Source organism: Desmodus rotundus, chromosome 3, assembly GCF_022682495.2.
Source record: "Desmodus rotundus isolate HL8 chromosome 3, HLdesRot8A.1, whole genome shotgun sequence".
NCBI lineage: Eukaryota > Metazoa > Chordata > Mammalia > Chiroptera > Phyllostomidae > Desmodus > Desmodus rotundus.
This window is the reverse complement of record NC_071389.1, coordinates 7,375,347-7,393,543: the sequence shown is the minus strand read 5'-3', so window position 1 is coordinate 7,393,543 and position 18,197 is coordinate 7,375,347. Positions and strand designations below refer to the sequence as shown.

Sequence of the window (18,197 nt, the reverse complement as noted above, 5' to 3'; positions counted from 1 at the left end):
GGCCGGCGGAGAGAGGGAGGAAGGCCAGACACCCCGGAGTTACCCAAAGCCCGCCGGCACCCTGACCAACCCCCTGGGCAGCCCCGGACGCGCCCCCCGGGAGTTTATGGGGATTGCCCCGGGCGCGGAGCCAGTGACCCAGGCTACGCTCCCTTTGGCAACGGGTGGCGCGCGGGGAGCGTGCTTTTGCACCTGGCAGCCGCGGGGGGGGGGGGGGGGGTACCGGGCGCAGCGCTCTGGAAACCACCAGGATTGGCGGGGGATGGGGGGGCGCTCGGTAGCCGAACTTAGTCGTCGAGAGCTCCTGGCCCAGTGCATGGGGCAGGTCTTTTATCCGGTCCCAGAAGTAAGCTGTCCGGTTGGGGCCGCTCTGGCCGCTCGCGTCACTCCCCCGGGATTCAACAGCGGGTTAATTTCCTGTCCTGGTCAATCCATCGCGAGTCCCTCGCCCCTCCCTCTCCGGCTCTCCCCGCTCTGGCCCCTCCGCCCCGGGCTCCCCCAGTCCGCCCGCGCCGCGCTCCGTCGCCCCCGCACACCCGGGCGCACGCCCTCCCCGCCTCGACCGCCCTCAGTCTCCCAGCGTAGGGCCGCCGGGCCCCGCGCGCAGCCCCGCTCCCGGGCTCGTCCCGAGAGCCGCGCCCGCGTCGCCGCTCCAGGCGCGGATCCCCGGCGATGCGCCCCTGCACCGCCCCCCGCGCCCCCGCGGGCGCCGCCGCCGCCGCGCTCGGGCTCTGCAGCCTCCTGCTGCTGCTCCGGCCCGGGCACGCGTGCCCCGCGGGCTGCGCTTGCACCGACCCGCACACCGTGGACTGCCGAGACCGCGGGCTGCCCAGCGTGCCCGACCCCTTCCCTCTGGACGTACGCAAGCTGCTGGTGGCCGGCAACCGCATCCAGAGCATCCCCGAGGACTTCTTCATCTTCTACGGCGACTTGGTCTACCTGGACTTCAGGAACAACTCGTTGCGCTCGCTGGAGGAGGGCACTTTCAGCGGCTCGGCCAAGCTCGCCTTCCTTGACCTCAGCTACAACAACCTGACCCAGCTGGGCGCCGGCGCCTTCCGCTCAGCGGGGAGGCTGGTCAGACTGAGCCTGGCCAACAATCGCCTGGCGGGAGTGCACGAGGCCGCCTTCGAGACCCTGGAGTCGCTGCAAGTGCTGGAGCTCAACGACAACGACCTGCGCGGCCTCAGCGTGGCCGCCCTGGCCGCGCTGCCGGCGCTGCGCACCCTGCGCCTGGACGGGAACCCCTGGCTCTGCGACTGCGACTTTGCCCACCTCTTCACCTGGATCCAGGAGAACGCGTCCAAGCTGCCCAAAGGTGAGCCAGTGCGGCTGGGCGCGGGGAGCGTGCGCAGGAGGAGCAGCGAGAGGCCACCGCAGCCCAGGAGCCCCGGTGGGACTCGGGTGGATCCTGGAAGAGGTCTGGGTGCTCATGAGCACCCGCCCTGGAGGACAGTTGCTCCCCTGTGTACCCAGTGCACGATCCCAGCCCTCCCTAACTTTTCCTGGGACTCTGCTGGGGGGAAAGGGGGCGGGGAGGACACACCTGGATTCTCCAGAGTTTCTGGGTCCTGATGCTGTACCCTCCCCCCAGTTTCTCCAACAACTCACTTTCCAAAGTTAAGGATCGGCCATTTTTCCATCACGCGTGACTGAAATCATCTCATGGGCCTCTGTGTCCCAGTGCTGGTGGGTGTGGGTTATTGAACAACCCCTTGTAAGTGGAATTCACCCTCCGGTGCAGGAAACAGCTCAACACCATTCTCTCGGCCCTGAACATGCAGGCAGAGCTGGGCAGTTCTAAGAACTCTCCAACGGCCTCCAGAGGCTGCTGAGCAGGTGCCAGTTTCTCAGCTCCCAGCTGGCTCTTCTGCCTAAAAGGGGTGAGGATATTTCTGGGGAGGAATAAGGGCAGCTTGCTGAGAGCCAGTGATGGCAGTGAAGACTTGTAGGTCTGTGGCTTTTCAGCCCAGAAGTGAAATTGCTGACCAAAATCGTGGGCTGGTGCGTCCTTAGTTTCCCTGGGTACTTTTCCAGTGGTGACAGGGACATGCAAATCCACCTGCAGATAGGAACACAGGGACATGGCAGTTAAGGGGCCCCATGAAGGCCAGTGGGAAGGAAGCAAAGGCAGAGCTGAGAAGGAGGGGACCTCAGCTTCCACAGGGATGAGCCCCAGACTGGGAGCAGGCGGAGCATCCTTACCCTCAGGGGATCCCAGCCTTCCACTGGTGAGCATGTGAGCCTGGGACCCAGCAGCCCCCTCCAGAGCCTGAATTCACCTCCGCCTTGTCCCCAAGGCTTTGGCAGAAGAGGACCCAGAGCTGTGTGGCACACGTTACAAAAGGTGACAGGTGCAGAGTTAGCTTTCGTACATCCTGAGAATTCAGGATGCTGCTCTTCTCTGCCCTGGATTCCTGTGCTCACTCATTCATTCCATACTTGACTAAGCACACGCCCCAGGCAGGGCCCAACACTCCTCAGCAGATGCAGGCCCCTCCGCCCGCCAGCACTTTAAGCCCAGGCAGGCTGCTCTCTCACATGAACAAGTCCTCCAAAGGCCGGACCTGCAAGGTGCAGAGTCCCCCAGCTTCCAACTGTGCTTTCACTCACCGGCCTGGCTCCCCAGACCTTCCCCACCAGGAGCCGGCCTGGAGGGGAAGACCTCACTGTGGAATGGGGGTGCGCCTTGGTTTGATGGTTCCTGCCCCCGCTTCCCGGTGGCAGTGGCATCGCGACCCCCCAGTGTCCTCTGAGTTGAAATAATTGGCTCTCGGTGTCATGCATGGAGAGCTGGGTGCTACAGGGTCAGGGCCTGTGGGCGTCAGCCTCAGTTCTACTGTGACCTTGAACAGGCCGCCTCTGCTGCCGGCCTCCTTTTCTCATCTCAGAGTGCTTTGTTGACCTCTGAGGTCTCTACGGGGCCCTTGATTTGTAGTCTGAAGACACAGGCTTGAGTCCTGGCTTAAAACTGGGTGACTCCGGGTGGGTCGCTGAACTCCTTCGGAGCCTCGTCTTCCTCCTTGTGAAACGGGGACACGGAACGCCGTATAGTCGTCTGACCTGGTGACTTTCAGGATTAAAACCAGGTACAGTGGGTGAGAGGAAAGAGCGGTGTGAATGTAAAATGCCATTTCTCCTACGGGCTGGGAGCCTTACAGGGTGCTCACCAGTTACATTGCTAACCCCACCTGCCTGGCAGGCCCCACTCATGGCTCCCTGGGGGTCCCTGCCCCGGCTCCTCGAAACAACACCTCCCTGCTCTGATGGCAGACACTTGAGAGCCTGGTTTGGTCTGAGGAGTGGGGACTTACTGTCACACTGACAAAATAAACAGTAGTTCAGACAAAGGGACAAACGCTGACGCCTGTCTGGAGGTCACGTGGGTCCTTTCTCCCCGGTGACTCCAAGGTGACCCTGTTTCTTTTCATTTAAAAGCGAAAGCAGTACTCCGGTTTCTCTCCCAAACGCACAAATCTTTCGCGCTTTAAAAACGAAAGCAGTTTTATTTTCTCGGGTATAGAATAACAGGCTGCTCATAGGCTTGTGAACTGTAGGAAAGTATCGCAAAGAAATGAAAACTAAAAAGAAAACTACCCAGAATCGCACCACTATTGAAGATTTTTCATATTTAATTATGTTTCATTCTTATGCACGTATATATTTTTAAACAAACTGATGCTATATTATACATCTTACTACTGATTTGGTGTCTCTTGTTGAGCTGTGAGAGTTCCCTGTCTTTGCAGTTCTTGGAAAACTTAACTTTTAATGGCCCTGTTTCAGGTCATTTTAGCCACCGATCGATTGCACCTGTGTCCTGTTGATGGAAACGTGGGGTGTTGCCTCATTTTTTGTCCACAAACAACGCTGAACTGAACATGGTCGCACATGTGAAGCTTATGGAAACCGCCGCCAATTTCCGTGGGGTGGGTTTTTTGAGGCGGGAACTCAGGGTGGAAGTCTCTGTGTATTTTAAAGCTCTGAATACATTTTGCCCCATCACACCCCAGACGGGCTGGCACACAGAGAGCGCCTCTGTCCCCACACCTGTCCCGGTTTTGTGCAGGACTCCTGGTAAGCGTTTGGCCAGCCGAGCGATGATGTCTCCCTCTTGCTGTAACTGTTGTCACACGTTTGGCCGCCGGCTGAGTGAACATGTTGCGTTTATGCACCGGTGATTCTTGTTCCTGGCAGGGGCTGACTGAGGTCTCCTGCCTTTGACAGGTCCATACTTGCCCCGCGTGCCCCAGGCCACGGCATTTTTAATTTGCCACTTAATTGGAGTTGAGCCCCCAGGTGTGTCACCTTTCTCCTGATGACTGGTGTGCAGGACCAGGTGTCGGCATTTACAGGCGCCTCGGCCTGGCGTCCCAGCGGAGAGGCCACTGCACACCCGACCCAAGGCCACCCCGCTCTGCCCTGTTTGCTCCCGGAGAGCCTTCTCCCAAGTCCTGCTGTTCCATCCGCGACCCTGGCTCTTTCCGGAAACGTCACACTCATAGTGTCACTCTCTCCATTCACTCGAAGCGTGACCTTACTGCTGGCTAACAGGGAAGAGTGAGCCTACCTCCCTGCCCATCCAGGACAGCCCCGAGCACCCAGCTTGGGATTTGTTCTGGGGAGGCCAGTACCACTGTTAGCCAAAGGTCACCATTTGCCAGGTGACCAAGATTCCCGAAGGATTAAGCCCTTTCAGCCAAGGGGCCATCCAGTCCCTGCTGTCCCAGAACCTTGGAAGCCTGTGCCACCTTCGGGCTGACGGGAACTGGACGGCCTCTACATCATGTGGGAGGCAGAGGCCAGAGCCGAGGCGGTTAGGAGACAGAAGTGAGTCCCGTAGAAAAATGGCTGGAAGGAAATGCTGACACAGGCTGCAGCCTGGATGGACCTCAAGGCAATGGTGCTGAACAAAATAAGCCATTTACAAGAGGACGATATACTGTACGATTCTGCTTGTCCGAGGCGCCTTGAAGCAGCCCAGTTCGTAGCGACAGGAAACAGAATGGGGGCTGCCGGGGCCGGGGAGGGCAGACGGGGGCAGTTAGGGCTTAAGGAGGACAGAGTTTCAGTTTTATAAGTGGAGACTGGCTTGGAGGCGGACGGTTATGGTCACACAACAAGGTGAATGTTCTTTTCTTTTTTAAAGATTTTATTTATTCACTTTTAGAGAGAGGGGGAGGGAGGGAACAAGAGAGAGAGAGAGAAACATCAATGCATGAGAGAGGATCTGTTGCCTCTCACACGCCCCCAACTGGGGACCTGGCCTGCAACCCAGGCACATGTCCTGACTGGGAATCGAACTGGCAACCTTTCGATTCGCCAGCCAGCGCTCAATCCAAGGAGCCACACCAGCCAGGGCCACAGTGTGAATGTTCTTAATGCCACTGAACTGTGTACTTAAAAAGGACAAAGATGGTAAAGTTTATGCTATGTTATTTATGGTGTTTTATTTCACTAAAATTTTAAAAAATGTAATGAGAGTAGAAAACTAAAAATTGCCTTCCAGCAGGGCCTCCCAGCCCCGGCACTACGGGCGTTGTGGACTGGCTAATTCTTTGCCTTGGAGGCCATTCGGTGCCCTGCAGAATGTTTAGCAGCACCCCGACCCCCAAGTAGCGACAACCCCCAAATCTCCAGACATCCCCACATGCTCACTGACTGCTGAAATCGCCCCTGGTGGAGGACCGCCGTCTAAAGGGCTGTTGAGGAGGAGGATTAAATGAGACGGTGGTGGTGCCACACTTATCGCAGTTCCTGATAAATAGTGGTCTCGACAAATAACTGCTTCCCTGTAGGATGATGTGTCGTTATGACCAACCATGTCGTCGGAGGGGACCCACGAACACGCCCCTTCTCACTCCCAGGGCGTTCACGTCCCTTCTTCCAGCTGACCAGTGAGCGCACGGTTAGAGGTTAACCTGGGACTCCAGTGCTCAGATGGGCAGGTCCAGGGAGGGAGCCACGGCGGTGTCTCTGAGCACCCAGAGGCGGCACAAAGCGTCGATCACCGAGATCTGTGGGAGGCACCGGACTCACAGGGCCAGTCTCCGATTTCCTCACACTGGCTGTGCCAGAAGATGCTCTCTAACTAGATTGTCAATACTAATTAGACACAAGTCGGTATCCCTGGCACTCGGCCCCGGGCCCAATTCAGAGCCAATGTCTGCTATGGATGATTGAGGGGTGGCAGTGGTGGTGGTAGAAATGGCGGAGGTCAGCATCGTGACGGAGATGGTGGTGGAGGAGGTGATGGATATGGGGGAGGTGGGCATCACGATGGAGAGAGATGGCGGACACTGGGGAGGCGCTGGAATAGCCATGGCAGTGACGGCCAAGATGCTGGCCGGGACGGTGACATTGGTGGGGTTAGTGGAAAACACATGCCTGTCACCCAGAGGATAAAATGTAAGCCCTCAGTGATCATCTCTGCTTGTTCCCTACCGGGGAGGACAGGTCAGTTCGTTTTCCATGCTTGTGCGTGCGACTGATGTCGGCGTCCTGAGCCTTGGGGGTGGGAGCTGGGCTGGAGTGGGGGACAGCAGACACAAGTCACAGCCCTGGGGTGGGACTCGCCAGTCTGTGCGGCCTTCTACAGACACGCTCTGAGACCGGGACCGTGTGGGAGCCCTTGACCCACTGCTGCTGGTACAGGCTCCTCCAGTAGAGATCAGCTGATCACTTAATCAGGAGAAGTGCCTGCTGGCTGGGACAGGGAGGGCGGCTGGGTTCGCCCGTGCCACAGCAGCCGGTATTTAATGAAAGTGAGGGTGGGGAACAAAGGTCAGCACTGTCAGAAACTAGAGCTGGTGTTCCCAGCACCACCCGCCCCGCCCAGAAGCAGATGAGGCCCTGCACGACTCGGATGCCCCCTTGGCGGTCTTCCTCTGCAGCAGGGGCCGTGCGTGGCACCCACAACTTCTCCAGGTGCTCGTAGTCAACTGAGAACCCGGTTCTCCCTCCAGGGACTACAGGACGGGCGTGAGGGCAATGGTGAACTCTGGCTGAGGGCAGCGGGACTGAGGCCCGGTGGTCCCTGGAGAAGCTTTGTGTTGGTCCTTCCATCAGAGTGTGGGAAGAGCACCCCCCGTCCTGGAGTTGTAGTTCCAGCAGTGACTTGGGTGAAGATCAGCCACTCTGTCACCAACATGCCTTGTCACTAGGGCCTTCTCACACCTTGGGAAGACTTGGAAGCTCTTAGGTCTTGGGCAGACAGTTCACAGAAGAATAACCCAAATGGCCAATGAGCACACACTGTACCACATTCAGCTCTGCTGGTCATCAGAGAAATGCAAATTAAATCAACACTATGGCCCTGGCTGGTGTGGCTCACTTGGTAGGAGCGTCATCCTGTAAACGGAAAGGTCTCGGGCTCGATTCCTGGTCAGGGCACACGCCTAGGTTTCGGGTTTGGTCCTTGCTTGGGGTGCATGGGAGAGGCAACCAATTGATGTTTCTCCCTCACATCAATGATTCTCTCCTCTCTCTCTAAAATCCCCTACCCCTCTAAAATCAATCAGCATGTCCTCGGATGAGGATTAAATACATAAATGAATAAATAAATCAACCGACAACATGCCGTTTTACAGCTCACCAGACTGGCAAAGATGGAAAGGGACAAAAAGGCATTGTTGGTGTGAGTTCGGGGACTCCCTCCCACAGTCTTCACCTTGTGGGAATGTCTTGGGAAATCATTAAGAACGCGCACTCCTAGCAGCTTTGCTTCTTGTGAGAAAAGGCTGCACACACCCCGGGACTGGGCAAGCCACGGCTCGTCTTTGCAGTAAAATACCCTGTAGCCATCCCAACGGATGTTTGATAATTATATCGGTTGGACGGAAAGGTGTTCCAGGTCTGGTTAGCCGCAGAGGGGCAGAGCGTGTTTCTGCTTGGAGCAAGCCCGTGTACTTGGTGTGCGTGTTAGACATGTATTCATGAGTCCTTTGAGCATCCTTTTTATTTCTGTTGATTCAATGTGTACACAGGCTTTGAATATATACTAGGTGGAGTTAGGAAAACAAAGACATTTTTTTAATGACAAAAAGTGCTTAGGAGAACCGGTCGTTGAGCCAGGCTGGGCAGCTCCCCGGAGGCCGGATCGGGGGAAAGGCCCTGAGAAATCCTTGGCCACAGGCCGGTGCATTATCCAGTGACGAGAGATTAATCCCAATCTGCCTTCCGCTGTGTCACCATCTATTTCGGGAGAACGGCAGCTCTTCCCTCTCTCCAGCTCAGGTGTCAGCTGCTGGGGAGAAGTCATCAGTCAAGGGGACAGAGCCTGGAGGGGTGGCAGCAGGCAGGCCACCGAGCCACACTGCACCAGGCAGTTGGCCTATCTCTTCTGCGTGTGCCCTGGCAAAGAAGGAAGAGGTGACTCTGAAGGCAAGGAGCAATGGGCCTGTCTGGCTGGGCCAGAATGAGCTGGAGCCCACTTTGCTTTGGTGAAGGGAAAGGTGAGTTGAAGGAAGACCTGTAACAGGACAAAAGGAAGGAACTTGGCCTCCCACCGTCATGTCTGTCCCCTGAGTCTCCTCCCTAGGGGAGGGGGCGAACCGCACTAAATCATTCCCACTCTCTCAGGACCCTGGAGCTGCCCAGCATGTGGCTTTGGAGGACAGCTGGCAGAGTGGGATGATTTGTGGCTGTCCATAGAGGCTGACGAGACAGGTGTCCAGCCTATCCTTGAACTCTGTTTGCCTGCACTCCGTGGGTTGGGCCTGTGAGAATAAACAACAGCAGCCATCTCTGGCTAACATCAGCAAAGAAGGGACTTATTCCAGGGATGTCAGGTAACTGGAACATTGAAGAGAAGGCTAGGGATGCAAGCTCAGAAAAGAACGAGGCAGCTCTGGGGTCTAGAAAGCAGGAAGCAATCAACAGCTTCCCCACAGCAAGCCTGCGGGCCTGAGTGGGCCCCAGTCCTCTTTTTAGTCCATCCAATCAAGATGCAGTGTACCCAGGGGGACTCTGACCCAGTGTGAGCCATGTACTGAGCCCCTAGCCAGGGAAGGGCTGTGCATTTTAAGAAAGGTACAGCAAGACGTACCCAAGGGGTGAGAGGTGATGACTCAAAATAAACCTGGGAGAAGCCTCCAAACAAGGAGAGATGAAGGGGGACGTGCCAAAGGTGAACAAGTGACTGATACACACCGGACACCTATCGAGGGTTGAACCGCATCTGCCAGGAAGACATGCGCACCTCCTAACCCCCGGAACCTGTGACTGTGACCGTATTTGGAAGAAGAGTGTTTGCAGATATAATTAAGGATTGCGAGATGAGGTTGTCCTGGATTTCGGGTGAGCCTTAAATCCAGTGACAGGTGCCCTTAAGCGGGAGCAGTGACAGACAGAGACAGAGGGAGGTTTGGAGGACAGAGGCAGAGATTAGAGTGATGCTGCAGAACCAGAGAGCCAGAGCCACGGGGAGCCTGCAGCAGACAAGGAAGTGGCGCCCCCAGAACACGCCGAGGGAGCCGGCCTTGCTGAAGCTTTGGCTCCAGACTCCTGGTTCTCAGAACTGAGAGAGAACAGGTGGGCTGTAAGCCACCCAGTCTGTGGTCATTTGTCACGGTGGCCCCAAGAAAATAACACAACACCCAAACCCGTTAGGATGACCTGTTATATTCTTTCCGCCGAGTACTCTGGGCCTGGGCCACCCTTGGAGGGAGCAGGGGCTCCGAACCAGGTTTACAGGTTCCTTGTACAGCTTTGGGGTAATAGGACCCACTGGGTCTTAGGACCCCCTGCCACCACCGTGCGAGCAGCTTTAAGGCAACAGGGGTGGGGAGCGGCTAAGAGCACAGGCTGTGGTGTCAGACTGCCTGGCCCCAAACCCCGCCCCACCGTTTCTTAGCTGCACCACAGGAAGCACAAGATAGAACTGTTCCATTTCCCCGCCTGCAAGCCAGGGTCATCATCGTACGCTTCTAGGCCTTGGGAGTCCTGCAATGTCTTGCAATTGCTCAAACCTGCTTGCAGCACAAAAGCAGCCCTGGATGGTGCATAAACCAAGGGGCCCGGTGTGTTCCAATAAGACTTTATTGACACAAACCGGTGGGAGGGGCAAGGCGGGGGACTTGGCCCCGGCGCTGTAGTTTGTGGAGCTGTCGTCTTGAGGAATGAGAAAGCAAGGCCCAGGCCCTTTGTCCACTGCGGAAGAGGACGGCGCTGCCCAGACGCGGCCCGGGGCCAGCAGCCCTTTCGTCCTTCGCAAAATGAGAACAGGAGGGCAGTGTGGTGTGTTTTTCTTAAAATCGAATGTGTCGATCCCTGTCGCATGTGACCCTGCCCTTCTTAGCTTTAATGGTGTACAAATGTTCTCTCGTATAAGACAATGGTGGGTGTTTAACGTCCCACCTGGGCGGGGCTGTAAACTGCAGCCCTGTGTCAGTCTCCTGTGTTTCTTAGTTTTTATTTTATTTATCTATTTATTTCGAGAGAAGGGAAGGGAGGGAGAAAGAGAGGGAGAGACACATCGACCCGGCTGCCTCGCGCACGCGTCCAACTGGGAATGAAAGGCTTTGCGGGACAATGCCCAACCCACTGAGCCCCACCGGACAGGGCTTGTTCTTTATTGTTTTAACCACTATGTAAAATCCAAAAGCCTGGGGACCGCAGCTCTAGGCTCTAGCTAGGCTCCGGAGAGAATGCAGTCATGGGCAGACGCTCTTTTCCTCAACTCCCATCCCTGCCTTTTAGTCCCCAGCTGCCCCCCTGGCGGACAGGAGACAGGCCCCAGGGGGTTGCAAACTCAAAGCTTGCCAGGGGCCAGTCAGGTGACGTGAACGAGTGAGCAGGCCCGTGGCTTGTGTCCTGTCTCCTTACAACAGCCTGACAGTTACCTCCATGTGACAACCTCGCCTCATCCCTGATTCAGTGTTGTTTTTAGATTCTTAAAATAAAAGACCACCACCTTTGCAATGACAGAGAGAAACATTTGCAGCCTGAGCATGGCTCCTGGCGCCGTCTTTAGTCCCTTCATCCAAATCTCAGTTCCTGGCAACGAATCCCCAGCTCCGCTTGCGAGGCTGCCCTTCCACGTCTGCACTTCCAGCTCCTGGTGAGGTGTCCAGAGGCTGTGCCGCAGCTGGAGCTTTTCCGGTGCTGGAGAGTTCGAGGACATCCTTCTGACACATACTCTGCAGAGAGGGAACTGTTCTGAGGCCCCAGGCAGGGTCTCCCTGCCTTCCCACCCCAGAGACTGGTGGGGTGGCATGGTGGCTGGCGTCAGACTTGGCTCTGCCATTTCCTGGAGAACTCATTTGACAGCTCAGTCTGATCATCTCTAAAATGGGGATAATCGCACTAGGCTCCTCATTGAATGGGCATGAGGACTAAATAGGCCAGCAATTCTCAACCTTTTTCATCTCATGGCACATATAAATTAATTTCTAAAATTCTGTGACACATCAAAAAAATATATATTTTGACGATCTGACAAAAGAAAAATAGGTATCATTTTCATTCATTCCTACTGGATGGCTCTCGTTGTGTTGGCTGTTATCATTTTTTTTATTTGACCCTCTACGGGAAGAGAGGTCAGCGCCCCTGACTAAATCGTCAGGTGTTGCGTGTTTTAAAGATCCTTGCAGCACACTGGTGAAAATTGCTGAAATATGCTGACGCATGAAAGCCCTAAGAGCAGCGGCCGGCACACTCAAGATGCCACACAAGTATCTGCTTTTGTTCGCTAACCTTAGCTCAGCCGCTGAGGAGACAGAGGTCAGAGAAGGAGGGAGAACAGTCCCGATCAGGTAGGAAGGTCGCAGAGGGCGCCCTCCTCCCCTGCATGGGCCCCACCCCTCTGGGCTGTCTGTGGACCTCTTACAATATTATTATTTGTGTCTGCATCCTGATGCCCTCCTATTAGACTTAAGTCTCTCTCTTCCTTTTTTCCCTCCCTCTCTGCCTCCCTTCCTACGTTCCTTTTTTTTTTTTTTTGTATCTGGCACGAAGTCTCACCCATTCTGTTGAATGCATGAAGCAAAGAAAGCTGTTTAATAACTAAATAGCCGGGTAATAGCTAAGAGTACCCTGCCTTCAAAGGTGACCACTTAGCATCTCAGTCTGGAGCAGTGGGGGATTCTGTCTCTTTCCCCAGCCCCCTTCTGGGGACACGGGGCACTGTCTGCAGACATTTTTGATTGTCACAGTGGGAGGGGACCTGCTCCCAGCCTCCTGTGGGCAGAGGGCAGGGATCACGATAAACGCGATTCCGTGCACGGGACAGCCCCATCAAAGGGCTATCCCCCCGTGACGGTCAGTTGTGCTGAGGCTGAGATACCCTGGTCTAAAGTCAGACTCTGCAGGAGAGAAGAGAGAACCCCAAAGTCAGGTCACCCCAACTCCTGAGCTCTGCAGTGGGCCTTGAAGGTGCCTTTAGAACACCCTGGCCATGGTGTCCTGCTCCCTCTCAGCCCCAGCTGACTCTCTGTCCGACTCTCCTTATTCCCAGCCTGCCCTGAAAACCCATCAAGTCAGTGTATCTTATCACACTAGCGAGTTCCAGAGTCTCCCACTCCAGGGGGGGGGGGGGAGTGGCATTGTTCAAACAAGCCTGTCTTTTCAAGCCACAGAGAAATGTGAGGTGACATTTCCTAAAGGCGGCACTTTGTAAAAACGCCAAACCTAATCTGAGGGCACAAAGAACACTGCGGAAATCAGAAATGACTTGAGGAGCCGGGGCTGGCTCTGTAGCTGGGGTTGTTTTGTTGTGCTTGTTTTCCTCATTGAAGAAGGACTTTTAACAATGTTTCTCTAGGTAGTAATGACCTCTTACGGCTTTGGAGACAGCAAATATTACCTTGGTTTTAGAGATGCCTGTGCTTCATACCACTCATTGGTGTCCATATTGTTTATTTTCATAGCATCCTTGGCTGCAGATGAGTGGATATTAAGACAAGGCAGACCAATTGATTTTTCTACTTTTTTTCTTTTTTTTTAAAGATTTTATTTATTTATTTTTAGAAGGAGTTGGAAGGGGAAAGAGGAGAGAAACATCATTGTGTGAGAGATACATTGATCGGTTGCCTCTTGCACGCACCACCTGGGGACCCAGCCCACAACTTAGGCATATGTGCCCTGACTGGGAATCGAACCAGTGACCTTTCAGTTCCCAGGCTGGCACTCAACCGACTAAGCCATACCGGCTAGGGCAATTTTTCTACTTTTCCATTGAAGAAAGAAATGTCCAAAAGGAAATCCCAATATAATGCTGTCTTAAAGCTCTCCTGTTCTGTTCAAATGCATTTATTTTTTTAAGATTTTATTTATTTATTTTTAGAGATGGGGAGGGAGAAAGAGGAGAGGGAGAAAAACTTCAATTTGTGGTTGCCTCTCACGTGTCCCACACTGCGGACCTGGCCCACAACCCAGGCATGTGCCCTAGACTGGGAATCCAACTGGCGACCCTTTGATTCACAGGCCAGGACTCAATCCACTGAGCCACAGCAGCCAGGGCTGTTCAAATTCATTTAGAATGCTCAAAAGAAGTAAACAAGAGTTTGGCTTCTTCAAGGAAAAGAAACAGCTGTAAACCATAATCAAGTCAAAGCTGGACAAACTTGCAGAGCTGCGGTCCAGCTAATCCCTTGGGTATAGAAAGTAGGCACTGACTCTGGGAGAGGAGGGACCATTCCAGGAAAGGATGGACCAAGAGTCCGGTTGCTAGGCAATGGTTCCCATGGGGAGGAGAACATCATGGGTTGGCTATTGACATATAAAAAAGATGGGCCAGGGCAGAAGAAAGGACAAAGTTCAGCCACTCTTCCTTCCTCTTCTCTGGAGAAGGAAAGATATGCAAATAAAGACCCAAAGGGTGGTTGCAGGTTTGCTGTGCAATTAGCAGGGCTGCTCTTTGCAGGACAGAAATGAGCTAATTAGCGCCGTGCACAGATAATGCTGTAGATGGGTTGAGGGTTAGCTTTTTGAAACCAGGAAGCAATGAAAAAGAGCAGTTGAAGGTTTTCCTGGGAATTGAAAGGAAGTCAAAGGTAAGCAGAGATCGCAGGCAGTCGCGCTTAATGTCGAAATGGTGTCCTCACGTCTCTGAGAAGCTGTGTTGCTAAGACAAACTATATAAACTCTCCGAGCTTCAGTTTTCTCATCCATAGCAGACATAATGATAGTACCTACTTCAGAAGGCAGTTGTGCAAATTAAGAGTTAATGTTTGTAGCACTTAGAATAATGTTTGCTGTTATAAGTGCAATATGAGTGTGAGTCACTACTATTCTGCTTTTCCCTTCTTCCAGACAAGAAGCAGCAGATGTGAGTTCTTTATGCATTTTACTATCATGTGTTTTTTTTAAATATCTGAAGTATGTAAAATCATGGCAGCAACTCGACTTTGTATGTAGTTCATATTGTGTATCCGTTGGGATGTGTAGACTGTGCTTGGTAACAAACACGAACACAGCCCCCATCCTGCAGCATCTGCCCCGCCCTCCACCAGCCCTCCAGCATGGAGGCTGGGTTAGAGATTATGCCGCCCTTCCATCAGTACCCTGAGTACCACGCCTTAGAGGAGGCCAAGGAAACCCAACACATTCTGCTGTCTCCCATGGTGGTTGTACTGAGGCTTTTAAAAAAGCTTAAATTCCATTCCAATCACCTTCTCCCCCGTTTTGGTTTCGGGGTCTGCTCCTGCTCTGCACTTTGCAGGCGCCCCCTTGCCCAGTTGTAGGCAAGCCTGGGCTGCAGCCTAAACCTCTCTCTCGTTCTGCCTGCCTCCTTCCAGGCCTCGATGAGATCCAGTGCTCCCTGCCCCTGGAGAACAGGAGGGTGTCCCTCCGCGAGCTGTCAGAGGCCAGCTTCAGCGAGTGCAAGTTCAGCCTCTCGCTCACAGACCTGTTCATCATCATCTTCTCCGGCGTGGCTGTGTCCATCGCCGCCATCATCTCCAGCTTCTTCCTGGCCACCGTGGTGCAGTGTTTCCAGAGGTGCACCCCCAACAAAGACGCCGAGGAGGAAGACGAGGACGAGGACGACTGAGCCACCCCTCCCACTCCTCGCTGTCCGGAACCCATGCTGGTGGCTCCCCTCTGAGAAGAGAGGGAAATGGCAAAAGGAAAACGACCACCACCAGTGCCCAGAGCACAGAGTGGTGCCTGCTCGGTGCCTCACACCCGGTGGGCATCCTGGGCGGGACCTCTGACCTCAGAGCCTAGAACCTGTGGAGCCAGGAGCTCAGGAAGGATTTCTGGAGGAGAGGCTGCCTCTCTGCGTGAGCTGTGTGCGTGGGACATGGCCGAGTCGGGCTTCCCAGCTGCTGGCTGAAAACCAATCTAGAGGATGTGAGACTAGCAGCTCTCGCCCCCAAAGATGATTTTGGGACTTACGTTTCTCTGGCCTGGCCCGGGAGACCACGCTGCCCCTCCTTCCTCCCAAGAGGCAGCAGCTCAGACAGTGGGGATTGGGTTTCAGGTCCCTCTCCCACGTTTGGCTAAAGTGGCACTAAGGAGAAAGCTAAGAACTGGCCAGAGGACATTTCTTGTTACATTTTGGTGAGCAGGTCAGGAAAACTTTTGTCTCCAGAAGTCACACCCTGATCCTTACCCCTAGAGGCAGCAACCCAAAGAGGAAGGACAGTCATTTTGTTCGGCCATCAGGGCCTCTGCTCAGAGTTACTCTTCCCTCTGAAAGTGTTTCCCTTCCTCGTCCCCACACTCGGCCCCCTGAGCCCCTCCTCAGCCAAATAACACCTGGCCATTCCCTGTGCTGGCCCCACTCCAGAACTTGCACTAAAACCTTGCTGGTGGCTATGCTTCCGGAAAGCAGGTTGCGTCAGAGCGACAAAATGGTAAAATCTGACAAAACAAATGAACCGGGGCTTGGCCTCTGAAAAACCTCCATCCCTGGCCCTTGGGTGCGTGTGACAATTTTTTGGAGCCTAGGCTGTGACAGGCAGTGTTTTCCAGGGTTGGAAGGCAGCACGTGGCTCACGGACGATGATGAAAGAATGTCCTTGCTGGGCCCAGCGGGTTAATGCATGCTGACTCGGGGCAGACCCTCAGGGCAGCAGCGCTGGGCCTTGCTGGGTCCAGTGCTCAGGTGAGGGGCTCACGGGAAGCTCCAGGGATACTTCTGGGCATTGCTTCTCCGTTGTTCCTCAAAATACACTCCTTATGTGTCTGCCTCCATCGCTCCTTTCCATCTTTGCTTCCACAAAGAATTACTGAGGGTTTTCTAGGCACCGGGCATTGAATGAGAAAGACAGGACCCTGCTTGTGTGGACATCCTATTACCAGTAGTGATGAGCGCCTTGAAGGGGATAAATGAGGTCTTGTGGCAGAGCGACTGGTAGAAGGCATTCAAGAGTGGGTAGTTGGGCCCTGGCTGGAGGAGCTCAGTTGGTTAGAAAGTCATCCTGATACACTAAGCTTGCAAGTTTGATCCCCGGTCAGGGCACATGCAAGAATCAACCAATGAATGCATAAATAAGTGGGAAAAAAAACTCTGTCTCTTCCTCTCTCTCCCCTGCTTCCTCTCTATAAATAAATAAGTAAATAAATAAAGTGGGTAGTTGGATATATCAGGGCTCACTAGAGAAACAAAACCAACAGAGGATATGTATAATCCATCTATCCGTCCATCCAGAGAGGTCGTAAGGAATTTGCTTACATGCTTTTGGAAGCTGAGCGGTGCTGTGATCTGAAGCTGGCCAACCCGAGAGCCAAGAAAAGCAGGGGTCTGGCGCCAGGCAGGTCCAGAGGCCTGACCACCAGGTGCAGTTCAGTTGGAGGGCGGGAGAAGACCCCGGTGAGGCAGGCAGGCAGGCAGAGCTCAGAGGACTGTCTGCCTTACGCAGTCCACAGATGCTAATGCTAATCTCCTCCAGAAAGATCCTCACAGACACAAGGGAAACAACACAGACCTGGCCACCATGCTGCCCAATCTAGTTGACGTGTAACATGAGCCATCCCACTGGGGAAGGGCTTTGATTGGGCGCTTTGGAGCTGAACCCTGCCTCCTCCTTCTCTCACCTCCTTGCCTGCCTCCCGCCCTTCTTCCACTCTCTCTGCTCTTCTTCCCACCCCTGATGCTGGAGGAGACTCTTGGTAACCCCTTCAACCCTCCAGCATGGTTGGCTCCAGGGGAGGAGACCGCTGGTTCGGAGCAGCTTTCCTCTCCCACTGGACAGATGGAGAAGCAGGCGGCCTCTTCCCAGATGCCACGGCAACTTCAGCGGCTGAATGACCACCTCCATAGGCTCCACCTTGAGTGCAGGTAATGCTTCCATTGAGGAAAACATGTAGGTAAACTGCAGTTGGTCATCCTGAGCTCCCAGGTGATACTCGAATTTCAGTCTAAAGGTTTCAGCCATTATTTACATCTTGTTATGAGTGAAGGCTCCAGAATATCAGGAGAGAAGGGAACTCCACTGATGTGGCGCCCCCGGAGGGAAGATAAAAGATGACAGGGAGGACCAAACATTCCCAGGCTGCGAATCTGAGAGACAAAACAATCTAGTGTCAGCACCACCCCAGTCTGGCCACAGGCTCGGCGGAGCAGGGGAGACTTGTGTGGGTCTGGCTTGCTGCCTGTCATCACAGTCTCCGCCCCCTAGCCCCAGGAGCAGCCTATCAGGACCCAGCTGGGCCCCCAGCAAAGTCACACTGTGTTTCCTCCAGGATCCTAGAGAGAGGGTGTCCCAAGCTGTGGAATAGCAGGAGACCCTGTTCTAATAGGTTCTGGTGAATGCATTCCCTCTTAATGAGACTTTTATTCCTATCTGCATCAAGGGGCTCCTTCTGGTCACTCCTGAATGAATGAGTGACAGGGGAGGGGCAACCTGGGGCTTTCTCCGCACCAACCAACCATCATTTCGGCCTGCTGCACCCCAGCTTTGGAATGAACACGATGCTGAGGAAGAGGAAGAGCTTTACAGTATAGCCAGCGGAAACAGTCGCTGCCTGGAGGTCAAGTTTCCGTCAAACACTGGGGACAAGACAGGATGTCCACGGGGTACGCTGACCAGGAGCCACAGCTCAACTGGGACGTGCCCCTCGAGACGTGACAGGGCACAGACAACGAGCAATGGTTCAGGGCTCCCTGGCTTGCCGTGGGGTCTCCAGTCACTAATATTAACAATGACAATGACCGTGCTCTACAGCAGTGGAGGGCCTCCGATGCAGCAGACATGCCCCTCGGATCTGCACAAGTGTCATTTGGGTCTCAGATGTCACCCCCTCAGAATCAC

At 54.4% G+C, this 18,197-nt stretch overlaps 1 protein-coding gene across 1 annotated transcript; it reads left to right on the top strand.

Moving 5' to 3' along the window:
- The first annotated feature begins 315 nt into the window (after positions 1-315).
- On the top strand, positions 316-16,135 carry LRRC38 (leucine rich repeat containing 38). The gene is made up of 2 exons (XM_024554071.4): positions 316-1,318; positions 14,736-16,135. The coding sequence occupies exons 1-2, from the start codon at positions 673-675 to the stop codon at positions 14,987-14,989; spliced, it is 900 nt and encodes a 299-aa protein (XP_024409839.2). The 5' UTR covers positions 316-672; the 3' UTR covers positions 14,990-16,135.
- Positions 16,136-18,197: the final 2,062 nt, after the last annotated feature.

What these genes read in the sequence shown, in the direction of transcription:
- LRRC38 (XM_024554071.4), top strand. Translation starts at nt 673, where the DNA reads ATGCGCCCCTGCACCGCCCCCCGCGCCCCCGCGGGCGCCGCCGCCGCC. An exon ending in CGCGTCCAAGCTGCCCAAAG is followed by an intron (nt 1,319 to 14,735) that starts GTGAGCCAGTGC and finishes GCCTCCTTCCAG; the next exon opens with GCCTCGATGAGATCCAGTGC.